The sequence below is a fragment of the Eretmochelys imbricata genome, chromosome 5 (genome assembly GCF_965152235.1).
Source record: "Eretmochelys imbricata isolate rEreImb1 chromosome 5, rEreImb1.hap1, whole genome shotgun sequence".
Taxonomy (NCBI): Eukaryota; Metazoa; Chordata; order Testudines; family Cheloniidae; genus Eretmochelys; species Eretmochelys imbricata.
Window position 1 is genome coordinate 53,597,420 of NC_135576.1, and position 14,938 is coordinate 53,612,357.

General features: G+C 37.8%; 1 protein-coding gene across 1 annotated transcript in view; it reads right to left on the reverse strand.

Moving 5' to 3' along the window:
* Positions 1-519: 519 nt before the first annotated feature.
* EDIL3 (EGF like and discoidin domains 3) overlaps positions 520-14,938 on the reverse strand; it is a 385,232-nt gene continuing 370,813 nt past the window's right edge. Inside the window, exon 11 of the mRNA XM_077816328.1 lies at positions 520-669. Coding sequence (XP_077672454.1) covers positions 520-669 — 150 coding nt within the window. The remainder of the gene's footprint in view (positions 670-14,938) is intronic.

Here is a 14,938-nt window from a genome sequence, read left to right on the forward strand (position 1 = left end):
ACCACAGAGTATCTTCCCAAATGTGTGTCATAAATACTGACAATGTTTGATAGGCACAAGGGAAACAATATAATGCAGTCATCCCAGAGAAAACTTATTGCTAAAAGCTGCAGTATCTCTTTTTGCAAGTAAGATGACAGTGCGATTTGCAAACAATGTGTCAGCCCAGTGTTTCTAAAGCTGCAAATGATCTTTTTCATGCCGTTTCTCCTTCCTTGTAAAAAGGATGCTGCTGTTCTTTCCCTAACACACTTCAACTAGTGTGAACAACTCAGAAGAAAACGAGAAAGGTAATTGCACAGCCAGCGGGACAATACTGTAACAGATTTAAAGGGCAGAATCAGGTTGGATCCTTTAAAGGGCAGGCTTAGACCTCCTTACAAAAGACAGTTAGCGGCCTACCAAAAAGTGAGCACTTTTTCATGAAAAACCCATTCAACTTCCTACAGGTTTTGCAGTTTCTTCTACAGAGATACTTTTAGGAATATAGAGAATTGTGTTGTCAGACAGAGATGCTCTTCAGTCCTCTTCTGTGCAGCCCAACAGCTCTGACCGTAAAGTGATCCTGCCATACCATGACCAAGGGAGGATCCTTATGTGCCGTGCATAGATTGGTGGGTCAATGACATTCTTTCTGTGTGTGTCATTGTCAAAATTTCCCTGAAAAACCTAGAACGCAAGAAATAAAAATTATTATTTTTGCCTGTATTGCCCTTGGTGAATACTAGCTCATGGAAGAAAAAGAGTTGATGAAAGGACAATTTCCCAGTACTGCAGCACGGTCTTTTTCTCAGCTAGGAGCTACTCCTTGCAAGGCTTAAAAAGGTCTCCAAAAAGAACCGGGTCAATAATTGCATAAATAATACAGTTTAATGAATTAATTAGTTGATATAACAGTATTAATTAATATAACAGTATTTTAGTAAGTTTACTGTCGCCTTTGAGATTCAGGAAAATGCTTTTTATAATTATCGCGGATACCAGAAACAGAAAACATGTCATGCTGAAATAATTGTCAATTTGCCAACTGGGGAGTGTTGCATGACTGCATTAGCTTTGCTTAGAGCAAGGCTTCACAAACATTTTCCATTGTGTGGACTTTCTGCCCTCCTACTTGCAATTGCTGGACCCTCTCTCTTCCTATTCATAATGTCCCTCTGGCCACTACAGCACTACAATTGCCTACATGAAAAATTAATATTAAGAAAGCAATGTATTTCTAGCATCTTTGAATGTGATTTCGCAGTTGGACATAAGGTAGAGAACCAGCATCATGTGACCAACCAACTCTTTGTGGACCACTATAATTGTTCCATGGGCCACTAGTATTTCATCAACCACAGTTTCAGAACCTCTGGCTAGCTGGGGCTGGACCCCAAGAAGTGATGCAGCAATCTGATGTAGTACAGCCCAACGGGCAAATGCCAGCATTGCCAAACGCAATAGTTCAAAAATCAGAAGACAAACCAAACCCAATTCCAACTTAAAGTTCACACTGTATGTGTTCCTGCTAACATGTTCCAATCCTGCACATGTGCTCTGTGACACCCTTTACTGTAACTGTAACTGTGTTCTGTAAAGAGCAGGAAACTTATAAGAAAACATGTCCAGAGGCTGAAGGAATACAGAAATATAGACATAGAAGTAGGAGAGGCAAGGAGGGCAAAGGCAAGGGGAAGAGGCAGAAGGTGGACCAAGCCTGGGGCTGAGTAACAGGAGGAGGACTGTGAGAGGCAGGTTTAAAATGCTTTGATGGGAGAATTTAACTGTATCTGAAGTTATTAAAGTCTTGTCACTTGGCCTTTTGAGTCAAGAGCCTCTTGGTTCTTTCTGAGGGGACTGAGTCAAGGTATAGAAGAGAAATTTGATAATAGGGATTAAAATTTAGTAATATTGCAGGGTGAAAGTTTACCCCAAATTCACAAATGAAGTAAGAAGGTGAAACTACCAGTTAAGTCAGTGGGAAATGAGCTAACTAACTCCAGGGATAAATTTGACCTTTAGCCATCTACAGGATGAGCCATTGTTATATTTATTTCTATTTACGGTACTTACATGGTCACCTCTACCATAATTGAGGGTTTCACAATCTATAATATATTTATCCTCACAACACCTCTGTAAGGCAGGGAAGTACTATCCTCCCCATTTCACAGATGGGAAACAGCAGATAGAGACTAAGGCAGGGGTGGGCAAACCTTTTGGCCTGAGGGCAACATCAGGGTTCCGAAACTGTATGGAGGGCAGGTGTAGTGTATTAAATTGCTCCCTGTTGGAATGGACTGCTTTCGGTGTACTACTTACGGCTGCCAGTCCTGATGCTCCGTGAGTAGCACATTCCTACTGGGAGCAATTTAATACACTACACCTGTCGGCTCTTGCAGCCGTGATGCCCAGCAGGAGTTTGCAGCCCACTTGCCCAGAGCGCTGGCAACATAGCGATCTGAGGCTGCGGGGGAGGGTGGCGAGCTGAGGCTGCGGGGGAGGGTCAGGGGGCTAGCCTCCCCGACCGGGAGCTCAAGGGCCAAGCAGGATGGTCCCGCAGGCCAGTTTGCCCACCTCTGGACTAAGGGCTAGATTTTAAAGGTATTTAGGCACCTAAAGATATAGGTGGGCATTTAGTAGGATTTTCAGAAGCACCTAGGTACCTACTCCCATTGAAATCAATAGGAGTTAGGTGCTGGGCACTTCTGAAAATCCTACTAAATTCCCACCTGTATGTTTAGGTACTTAAATACCTTTAAACGATGGCCCTAAGGTCACACAAGAGTCTGTGGCAGTGCCGAGAATTGAACCTGGCTTTACGAAGTACGAGGTTAGCATCCTGACTGTTGGATTATCCATCCCTCTGGTTAGCCTAGTCATCTCATTAATCATTAGTTATTAGTAATCATTTTAAAAGTTTCAACTTGCATTCAAGATAGGTGCACGTTAATCATTCTTTTCAAATACAAGGATACTCTGACAGAACTTGATCCTGCTCCCATTACATTTAATAACAAAATTCCTATTACGTTTAAAATATTTCACACATTTTTTCTTTTTATATTGCGGTTTTTCTCTTTATATTAGGGTTCAAATGCTAAATGCTAGCCATGGAGGGTGGGATTTTTAAAAGTGCCTTAGTGATTTAGGAACACAAGTCCCATTGACTCAACATAGTACTTGAGCTCTGAATTCACCTAGGCTCTTTTGAAAATCCCATCCTGAATTCCCCCCAGCCCTTTTTCTCATCCACCTAATATTAAACTGCAAAAATAAGACTGAAACATCAAGCAAATATTTCAGTCCACTCCATGGGTGAAATCATAGAGCCACTGAAATCAATGGGAGTCTTGATATTAACTTCAGTCAGTTGACTGATCTTACCCATGGGGTAATCTGCTGCATAACCAATATCTGCAGCCTTGCTCTAAAATTGTATCAAAATTACTAACATTTTAAAATTAAATACCTTTTTGACTTAGCATTTTTGGCATACATTGGATGTTGAGATAAATTTGCTAAATCATATTGTTTCACACAGTAGGACATTACTGAAGAGGGGTTGATATTTTATTTCATCACTAGTGAGTACATCTTGGACATACAACCCATTTTGCTGTAAATTCACTGTTGATCAAAATCTCAACTTCTACTGTCAAAGAACGGTCAGGAAATGAAAAAAATGGTATTGGTTAGTGAAAAAAGCTATGACTGAGTCAAAAAGTCTGAATACTGTGCAGCTCACATATGATGGGTTTCTGTTTTGTTTTGTTTTGAGCTAGGGTAAAACAATATATAAATCAATATATTGTCTCTAGTTTGTGTTAAAGCGCTGTAGTATTTTTTCTTAAGTCACAATAGCCACAATTTCATTTTAAAGATTGTTTTTTTTGTTGGCAAGATGAGAAAGATATTTTGAGAGGGAATTTTCAGCATATTTTGAAGTTCTTCATTCCCTTCAAACTTTGACAAATTCTCTTTTTGTGTTCACCTGAACACCGGGCAAAAGGTTGAAAAGCAATATCTATTGGCTTTTCAGTGTCCTATAAAAAATGAAATAGTGGTTTTAGTTCTATTCCTACTGGACAGGTACTCCTACGACAACTTGCACTCAGGCCATGTCTACACTTACAGATAGATTGGCTTTGCTGCAATGGATGCAGCATGTGTTGATTTAGTGTGTCTAGTGAAGACCCCCTAAATCGACAGTAGAGCGCTTTCTGGTCAATTCCGGTACTCCACCTCTTTGAGAAGAGTAATGAAAGTCAATGGGAGAGCATTTCCTATTGACACAGTGCAGTGTAGACACCTAAGTTGACCTAAGCCACATCGATTCCAGTTACGTTATTCACGTAACTGGAGTAGTGTAACTTAAGTTAACTTAACCGCGGTAGTATGCACAAGAAGTTTTAACAGAGATGCCAAAGACTGAATGCCTGGGGGACTAAACTACCCTCTCAGCCCTAAACGTGGTCTGTTCATGCAAAATATTTACAAAATAGCATAAGAAAATCTACACTGCTTTCCATGCTGTATATATCCCTTGAACATAAAACATCTTTTTGAAGTTCTATCAATCTGGCACCTTGAATACCTAAGAATGGCCATACTGGGTCAAACCAAAGGTTCATCTAGCCCAGTACCCTGTCTCCTGACAGTGCCCAAGGTCAGGTGCCCTAGAGAGAATGAACAGAACAAGTAATCATCAAGTGATCCATCCCCTGTCGCCCATTCCCAGCTTCTGGCAAACAGATAAACTTGATATGATAAATGATAAACTTGAATGGTAAACTTCCCTTCCATCCTCTTCATGGAAGATAAATTTGCCTTATAAAGTGGAACCTAGTTACTATAGAGATAGGCACATTACAAGTGCATGTGTAGCTAAAATAGATTACATTAGACTAGAGAGACAGACTACTGAGAAAACAACACTAAGGGTTATGAAAAATATATTTATCATAGGAAACCATTCATAGACTGAATGCAGTATTGATTAGATAAATCAGCTAGAGCGTTGGGATAACAAGATTGCTTCTGACTTTAAGTTTCTTTCGTGGCATTGTAACATGGTATAAGGCAAGCTTGATGAACAAATGTTGCACTGTGGCAAAAAAGGCCTCAAAACTTTCAAGCTATAGCTAACAATGGTACTAGCATTACTCCTATAGTTTTGCTCCCTACTGAAGAATTAAATAAGCTAACAATGATAGAAGACAGACGAAAAATAATATTTTCTTGCAATTTTAAAAAAGTTTTCTGCAAAATATTGGTTGAAATTTCAAGATATTTTACCCAGCACTGATGGTTATCAAGTATAAAAAACACTGCAAAAATTTCACACCACAGAGCTGATGAAAAAATTAGTTTTTTTACTGTGGAAGATGTAGATTACAAGGTAAAATGAACTATAGGTCTGATCCTGAAAGGACCTTTGCACCTGCAGAATCCTGCACCAATGAGGAGCCCACTGAAAACAAAGGGGTCTGTGCTGGTGTGTAGGTCCACCCATGCAGATCTCCATGCAAAATTGGGGTAAAAGAAAGATGCATTAGATTAAAACAAAAAGACATCTAATTCTTAATTAGATGAGAACAGTGTAATTGACCAACAATAGGGAAATAAGAGTTCGGGAAGTTCTTTTTCTAGTTCATTGGCATGTTTGCTTGTACTTGGAGCAAAAATAATATGTTCAAGTCTGGAGTGCAGAACATTTTGCAGCTTATACAGAAGCCATCTCCAAGGCTATTTTTTGATTTGCTAGTTCACATTAAAGTGTGGCAAATCTGGAATTCATCTTAGATCATCTTCATTCAAGTTCCATTGACAAGCAATTAATTTGTTGAGATGGACCAAGGCAAATACCTTTCGGGAAAGATTTTTGTCTTTAAATGACTGAGGTTTTGGCAGCAACTATGGATGAAGCCATCATAAAAGGTAATGATCCCACAGCAAATTTACTTTGCTGTTCCATTAGCGCTGCCATAATCTCATAGAAAATGTATTGTGGGAAAATTATACCTCAACCTAACTAAACTAATACGAAACACAAAACCTTGAGAATATAGATCAGGGATCTTAGAGACTAACAAATTTATTTGAGCATAAGCTTTTGTGAGCTATAGCTCACTTCATCTGATGCATTCAGTCTAACAAATTTATTTGAGCATAAAGCTTTTGTGAGCGAGAGGCGGTGCAGGCCGAGGGATGTGCTGGCCGCCGCTTCCCGCAGCCCCCATTGGCCTGGAGCGGCGAACCGCAGCCAGTGGAGGCTGCGATTGGCCTAACCTGCAGACATGGCAGGTAAACAAACCGGCACAGTCCACCGGGGGCTTACCCTGGTGGGTCACGTGCCAAACGTTGCCAATCCCTGATATAGATGGAATAAGAAATTTACATCTAATTATCAAATATCCCCAAAGACTCTACTTTAACAGTCAAAAGTATGGCTTTTGGTTATCTTCAACAACCTTTGTGATCCAAAGGCCAAATATTCAAAATTGGGTGTGGAACGCTGGACCACAAAATCCAACTTTATGCACCTAAAAAAAAAAAAAAGTGGCCTCATTTACAGAAATGCCAAGTACCCACAGCTCCTCCTGACTTCTTTGGCAGTTGTGGGTGTACAGTTCTTCTGAAAATCATATTTAGATGCACAGTTATGGATTTATGTTCTTGGCAACCAAACTTGAGAATTTTGGTCAATGTTTGTTTCAAATGACTATTGACCATTATGGCACCACTGTTTGACATATTCAAAAACTTAAATTTTCAACCAGAACAACATCCTACACACATCCTCGACACATTCCCACTGTTTTCACATCATTCTCTGTGTGTGAGCCAAAGACCACTGAAATCAAAAGGAGTTTTCTATTGACTTCAATGGATGTAGGACCTGTGCCCTCTATTGGGGAAAAAGAAGGAAAGACAAATTGTGTTCTGGCTTCCACAACGTTTGATTACCTCTCAAAATTTTCTGTCAGCCACATGAGAAAAACTTCAACAAAATAATTTGTAATACAGTGCTTTAATTGTTATGGGTGGGTGAACTTTTTAAAACTTCTTAATTTAAGAACTTTTCATGTTCTTTTATCCAGATTCTACCACTCTTACTCATGCTGAAGAGTAGTTTACTCCGCAAGTAGTCCAAGTGAGATCAGTGTGGCACCTTATGGATTAAAGCATTATTTAGTGTGAGTAACGGTAGCAGAACTTGGCCTTTGTGAAATGTAACGTATCTGGCAGTGGCATACAATATGACAACATGAAAGACAGCTGCCCTAACAAGGACACATGCAATTATGTGAGAGAGTATGTGCGAGTATACTGAATGTGTATCTGGCTCCTGTGTATCCTAGCCCTTCAGAGCTGAAAAACAGGACTCAGCAGCTGTTAAAATTGTGCAAAAAAGGTCCAGTATGACAACTTATTTTATAATTGGAGTCTACTCAAATGAGACTAAAAACCTGGAAAATATAGCATGGGATGCTCTGCTTGAATAAAATGATGTTGTTGTTTTACCGTAAAATGTGTCCTTTATCTATAACTGGGGTATACAATTAAGTTGCCTTGCTTTCAGCAGTTACTGAAATTTTCAGTAGAGTTAACAATGTTGTTATGGCACAAACAACAAATCTAAATACTGAAAATGTAAGATGACTCATATTTTTAAAAGCTAAACCTTATGACAAAACTTAATAATTTAGAAGAAATGTCTAGATACAAAATAAACTGGAAAAAAATTGAATTATATCTAAATAATGTATTGTGAATAGTTTATGCTTTATTCTCAAGCTCTGAGCTAGTATCTGTTTTATGGGGCACATCAGCCTCAGGCAACCTTTGAATAGGCAGTTGCAGAGGGAGGGAATGTTTGTGGTTGAGTGTCAGTGAATATGCAGAAAAAACAGGTGTCCATGAATTCTAACTCCCCCCAGAAGACCTTTCTGGATTACATGTCAGGTATAAATCTAAATTAGAATAAAGTGGTGGCTTGGTCATAAAAATCAAGATTTTTTAAAAAACATTCTAGGCACCATTATATTTACGATGCTGGGAAAAGAAGAGAGACTAAAAACTGACAATCAGTCCCCAAAACAAGGTTGCTGTTAATATATTGCCTATTGCAATATTCCCATGCTAAGCAAAATATCTGATATGGACCCTCTATTGGAAATGCATCCTTGCTTGGATTAAATTTAGCTAAAAAGAAAATTTTGGTGCTGACTCTATTTATAGTCCATCGTTGGCACCCCACAGTGTTTACAGGGGAAGGTGGCACCAGCTTCTCCAGTAAAGAATCCGGATGGGTCGCATCAGCCAGAGTCTGGAGGATCAGTTACATTGATAGGAAGATCATTTCAAGACACTCCTCAATTGTTCGTTGTCTGCAGTCCCTCTTCCATTTGTAGTAGTGCCACCTTCCTTCAACGAAGAGATCTGGATTGCAGTCCATTAGCTGAAGTCTAGGTAGGCACCAGGGGTTTGTAACATTACCCATGAGTTGCTGAAGGCAGATGAGAGTATTGTTGAACCATGGCTGCATAGGCTCTTCCAGGGCCACCTGGAGCACTACTATAATCCCCAGTGACTGGAAGGAGGAGGATATTCTGCCTCTGTTCAAAAAGGGTGATAAGGCTGAATATAGCAACTACTGAGGTAGTACTGTGTTGCTGGTCACAGAGAAAGTCTTCACTTCAATGTTAATACCTTGAGTCAGTGATGCACTTAGAGGCAAAGGTCAGGATACTCAGTGCAGCTTTAGAGCTGGTTGTTCTACTGCTGACTAGAGGACTGCTCAGTACTGCTGCACTGAGACAGGCAACTGAATGCAGAAAGCATGTGCAACACTTCATAGACTTCCTTGTGGCCTTTGATTCAATGCATTGAGCAAGTTTGTGGGATCAAAATCCCTAGGTTCATAGCATAATTGATAGAAGAGCTCTATAATGGAACAGAGAGCTGTGTTTGAGTCAATGGCAGATACATGGTGAGGTTTCCTATCTCCAAAGGAGTTTGACAAGGCTGTCTTCTGTTACCATCATTGTTCAATGTTGCACTGATTGATTGATGGATCAGCTGAGGAGCAGCTGCCTGTGGTCTTGACCTGAATACCATTCTACTTCAAGATGTCAAATACACTGATGACATTGCTAGCTGTTTGGTGAATCGCTGAAGCTGATGGCCAGTCTGGTCAGGCAAGAAGCTCTTTGATCTGCTTATTAATCCAGATAAAAGTAAGCTCCTGGCCATTACCATGAAGCAGCCTCCAGCTCCAGATTACAACGAGCTCAGTGTTAACCTGTCTGCACAGGACACTGAGCAGGTGGCAACTGTCAAATATCTGGGAAGCATCACAGATAGTAATGGAGGATGCCTGAAAGCGGTGGACACTTGTATAGCGCCTGCTGCTGCCATGGTTTCAGATCCTTCAGTGGCCTCTGTCAGGGCACTGTGACATGAAACTTGCTATGAAACTGCAGATCTAGAGAACTATGCTTATACGAACTCTATTGTACTGAAGTGATGCTAAGGAAGGCTAAAGAACACTGGATTGATGGTTTTGATTCTCGTCATCTTCATCAGGTGCGTCATATCAAGTGGCAGAACAAGATCCAGAAATGAGGATATTTAAAGCTGAATCCAGCACTGGTTCAGTTTCAGTGGTTTTCTTGGTATGGACAAATCAGAATGGAAGACCTACAAATTCTGAAGCCACTACAAGGAATGTCACTACACGTCCGGTATCCACATGGATGCCAAAAGCTTCGGTGGCACAATAAGATTGCCAGTGATGGACATAAACTTAATGGGGAATTAATTAATTATTACATAAGCAACCCCCTTACGCAACTGAGGAAGACAAAAACATCACTTTCCAAAAATTATGAAGTATCATAAACTTCTTTAATAACTATTTAAGCTAATTATTTAATTTTAAAAGACTATTTAACTAAAAACTTTTATATAAAGAGCAAGAGTATTTGGAATTTTTAAAAGTAGAATTTCATTTTCTGTTAAACCCTAATAAAACTGAAGAAATATTTCAGAAAATGGACTGAATAAAAACAATTTTTAAAACGATAACTTTAAAGATTATCTGAGGCTTTCTAGCCACAAGAGAACAAAGGCAATTAGAAGTGTGCGGAACATTCATGAAGTATACTGAATATTCAGGACCTGAAGGTATCATCAAAAACAACCCATGAAGGCATGGAGCCAGTGAAATGATTACAGCAATCAACTATGAATCTAAACAAGACTGAAATTTTATGAAAATAGGAAGCAGAAGAGTATAAAATTCTCAAGTGAGCACCCATCACTCCCACTCTCTGCTACCCTGTTCAAGCACTCCTCAACTCATCCTGTGCATCTCTACAAACAAGTTTCCACAGACAGCTAAGAAGACAAAGAAGAGAACAGACACACAGCAGCAACAATAAAAGGCAACCTTCCAGCCCAGATGACAACCAAGACTTCATCATAGTAAGACGGAAGTAGCCAAAAGCACTACCAAGGTATAGAATTTGGACCCATAATAATTTTAGGAAATAAGACCTTGGTTTCGGCTTACCGTGACAAAAGTGCCCCAACAAAGGCTGGGTTAATTCTCGAAAGTATAATCTTTGTTGAAAGCTCTCCACAAAGAAGCACACGAAAGACACTGTCAGAAGTAACCAGTTAGTCATTTGTGTTGTTTTGTTTAATGCTGTATTTTTCTTTCTTTAACAATAAAATAGCCATGGTTAGTAATTGTGATGATTTTGCTTGGTTTTAATTGCAATCTTAATTGAAGGTATGCAAAAACCCCTGTGACTAAAATGACAGGGCCCTTTTCTCTTGGTAAATTGTGACCAATGTCTTATTTCCCCAAATTATTATGAGCCCAGACTTGATGTCTCATAGGAAAATAGAAACTGTTCATGGGTGTGCAAAATAATTTTGTTTACAGGTAGATTCTGCTAGGTTATCACTGATAACGTAAAACAATTTATCAAATAAACAATCTTAACTAAATCCTAGGGAACCAAAGAAAGTGTTTTAAATCAGTTAATTAGAAAAAGTAGTCAGTGAAGAAGTTGTCTTAAAACAAGCCAATTAGCAAATAATAAGAATCTTAAATAAATTAAATATAATCATTTCTATGATTATCAATGTTTAGCCCACATCTCCTCTCCATGACTATGTGATCTGACCATTTAGTGATTAATGGGAGAAACTGTTAATATCTTAAGTTACAACAGTGGGAGCTGCATCCCTGAATTGTCAATAAGAAACATAATTAGAGCAGGATACCGTTTCTTGTTTCTCTAGACTAAATATTTTTAGTAATTTTGGGCATAAAACTACCTGGTGCTTAATAACATATGATACCCCTTTCCATACCACATGCCAAATGAAAATAAATGTTTTTTTAAAAACTTTGCTTTACATTTGCTGTTGTCGCTAATCAACAAAGCACTGGACTTTTAAACTGGGAGAATTTTGAAAAACGAAAACTGGAGTGCCTGAAAAGTTCTCCAATATTCTCACAGCTTTGGTATTAACTATTATACTATACATAAGCAAATCAAGTACTGAATTTGAAAATGTGTAAAATATTGTTAAAATGTGTCCATAATCTGTATTTTATGCAAAAAGAGAATGTGATAAATCTATCAATATGAGTATTAAAATAATTATACATTTGACGAAAGAAAATTAAGCAAAATTATTACAAAAAATGGGCCAATTTTTTAAAAAAATATAATAGCATCTCATTTCACACTTGCAATTAGCCTCTGCAATCAGTTGATAAGGAGATTGACTAGAAGTGTAAATTATACCATTTATATTGCTAACTACTTGATTTGCCCACAAATTGGGCCTACATTTAAATATTATAATCTCTGTCTGCAATTAATTGTTCCTGCAATTTCTGATCAGGATTGACAGCGCCAAATTCTGGGTGTAAATTTCAAAGCTGAACTGAGGCTCCTTTAAAAGTGTGGCCCTTTACATATTATCAAGAAAAATGCAATCTTTAGACCGCCATTTGACATTACAGTTGCGTCTAGGTTATCTACTAGGTTATCTAGGAAGGTAATTTAAAAATCACATTCAAAATGTGATTTTAAAAAAAAATTAATCTGCTCATGCTTGGTATAAGTGGCCTTGCCATAAGACATATAGTAAGCTACTGACCTCTAGCTGAGAAAAACAAGATGACTATTTTACTCCAGTCATTAATCTAAAATACACTTTCTTCACACACGTAGGTTGCTTAAGCTTCAGTAATTCCTGACTGCAGGGAAAACATTAATATATTCCAGAGGTTTCATTCTAACTACTTACAATGGTTAAGAAAGGCATATTTTTAAATATGCGGTTTTTCCAGTACCCTTTAGTTTGCAGTTCTAGATGAGCTCAGTGTAGATTTAAACAGAGATTACTGGCAGTTAAAATGGCAGAAGCCAGACAGAAGCAGCAGGGGTTACTATTCTTGCTTTCACAGGTTTTCCATTTAAAAGTGTGCTTCACTGAAAACTAAAGCTAAAAAACCCCCATTTCCTTCTCTTTGAAACATTTAATTTATTTATTATAGATTTACTGAAGATATATTCTGCAGATAGAGCATTTGTAAATATGAAAAGCTGATGTTTTTCCTTGTAAAAAACCACCTTGATCCATGAAGAGTCAGAAGTGAACACCACTAGGAATCAGTGTAATTTGCAATGAGATCCAATGGCAATTTACAGACTGATCCTGCAAGTGGCTTAATGTGAAAGGAGATGATCAGCACTTTACATATACATTGAATGTATATATATTTTAACGGGTTTTAGATCTATAATTTATTCATCATATAAAGTGTCAAATTTTGTTTGGGGCTCAAGAGTAGTCTCCCTTGGAGACTGTGTTCCCTTTTCCTCCATTTTCTGGCATTAGTTTTTCTTCCTAAGACATTGGACCATTGGAAAGCCAGTTGGCAGGGGAAGACATTAGAACTGTGTAGATTGCCTGAAATAGTAAATAAAAGTTAGATAACTGAGCATCTGAAAAATGATAGCAGGAGGTTACAAATCACCAGTAATGGGAAGCAAAAATCTATGGGGACTCTCAAAGAATATGGCAATCTTATCCCACTCAGGATAAGTTCACATCAAGACTATCATAAAGCTATCAGGCCATGGTAGAAAAAAGGGAAACATCAGTAAGTTTTGCTTAGTGCAGTAAAGCATCCTTGAACATATTTATACATTTTGGGCCAAACCCTGTGAACATCCTCAAAATTGGTTCTTCTGCAAAAGCTGGTCCCAGTCTCAGGAGGATTCTGGTTTTGTTCCAAACTCTTTCTCTTCTGTTCTCTCCCCCCTCCTCCCCACCCGCCGAGTGCTGCTCAGTATTTTTTGATGGTGTCTCTTTCTGTGCTACTACACCAAGGAGCAAAGTTAGGGTAAGCTTGAATGTATGTTCTCTTTTTCACTGTAATGAATGTAGTACTTTGCTATTAGTCGTTTGGTCTCTGGAAGACATTTCCTTTTTTTAATGCAAAGGTTATAAAATAATATGAGTATGAAGTACTAATGTTGGTAACGGTCAGATATTTTGGATACATTTATGGTACATCCAGGAAAGGTGAAATTATTGTTTCCTATTTTTACCTGACAACCAATTATATCCATAATCACAGCTGTCAGTACCTTTTCAATTTTATTGCTACAATGGCAGATTTTGCTTTTATTATCTGGAGCCTTGGAATTTATTGCAAAAGAAAGTCACTACAGGATAAAACCACTGAGATCTGCCATCTTGTTCTCAATGCTGTCAAATTATATTTGAGAGAGAGAAAGAGAGAGAGAGAGAGAGACTTAGAACAATATGGGCCAGATTATGATATCCTACTCATGCTGAGTGAATAGAACCTTTCAATTAATTGAAATCAGTGTGTCTACCCAAAAGGCAAGCTACCACTAATTCCATGTTAGCAAAACTGTCCATATAGATATACCATATTTTGTATCATAAGCTCTTTTATAAAATGCAAAAACTGAAAATACAATTGATATGTGTGAGGTACGCTTATGGTTCCTTTTATTAAAAAAAAGTTCCAAGAATAATAAATACAAGTGGAAACATTTAATACCCTGAAAAGAAACACAACAATTGTTGAAAACATTCAAACCTTGAGGCAACAGTTACTTTAACTGCTAGAATAAGACATTTTGCTAACCATTTGGAACCTAAATATATGCTATAAATGGCCATTAGTGTAACTATGTTCCAATTATCCATAACCCAGGAGAATGTTTTAATAAATAATTTCCATTTGTCTGCATTTTTAAAAAATGATTCCCGTAAGCGATGTATGTTCTGTAAACAACTCCATAATAAAAATTTGACCATGCTATTAATTCAGCTGTTTGCAGCCTCCAGGGTCAAGTCAATGTACACTGAACAACATTTGAAATAAAAAAAAAGAGAAATTAAATGTGTATGTATAAATCAATCACTAAACCTACTTTTGAACACCTGTGGGGGAACAGACTTCCAAATTGATGCAAAAATGGTAATTATGGTAATTATAACAACATATCATTTTGATTATTCCAAACCTGTCTTTGTCTTTACTGAATTTTAGAACATATTTATAATTATTTTTATACGTACAATGCTTGGAAAACAAAAGCATACATGCTTATATTTATGGTTGCTTACTTTATTAAATTAAAAGTTTGAACTAATTGAAAAAAAATCCTAGGAAATCTGTTTTCTCCGAATAAATGATAGGCACAAAAAGCATCAAGGAGAATGCCTCTTCCTTGGCCATAAATCTGTACTTATCATTTCTAGGTCCAATTCCACAGACTCGCGAATGCAGCTTTATAATGTCTATTTTGCTTTAATATTCTATATAGTTTGAATTTTATATTATGTTAAAAAGATATATCTAAATATTAGTTACTGCTGT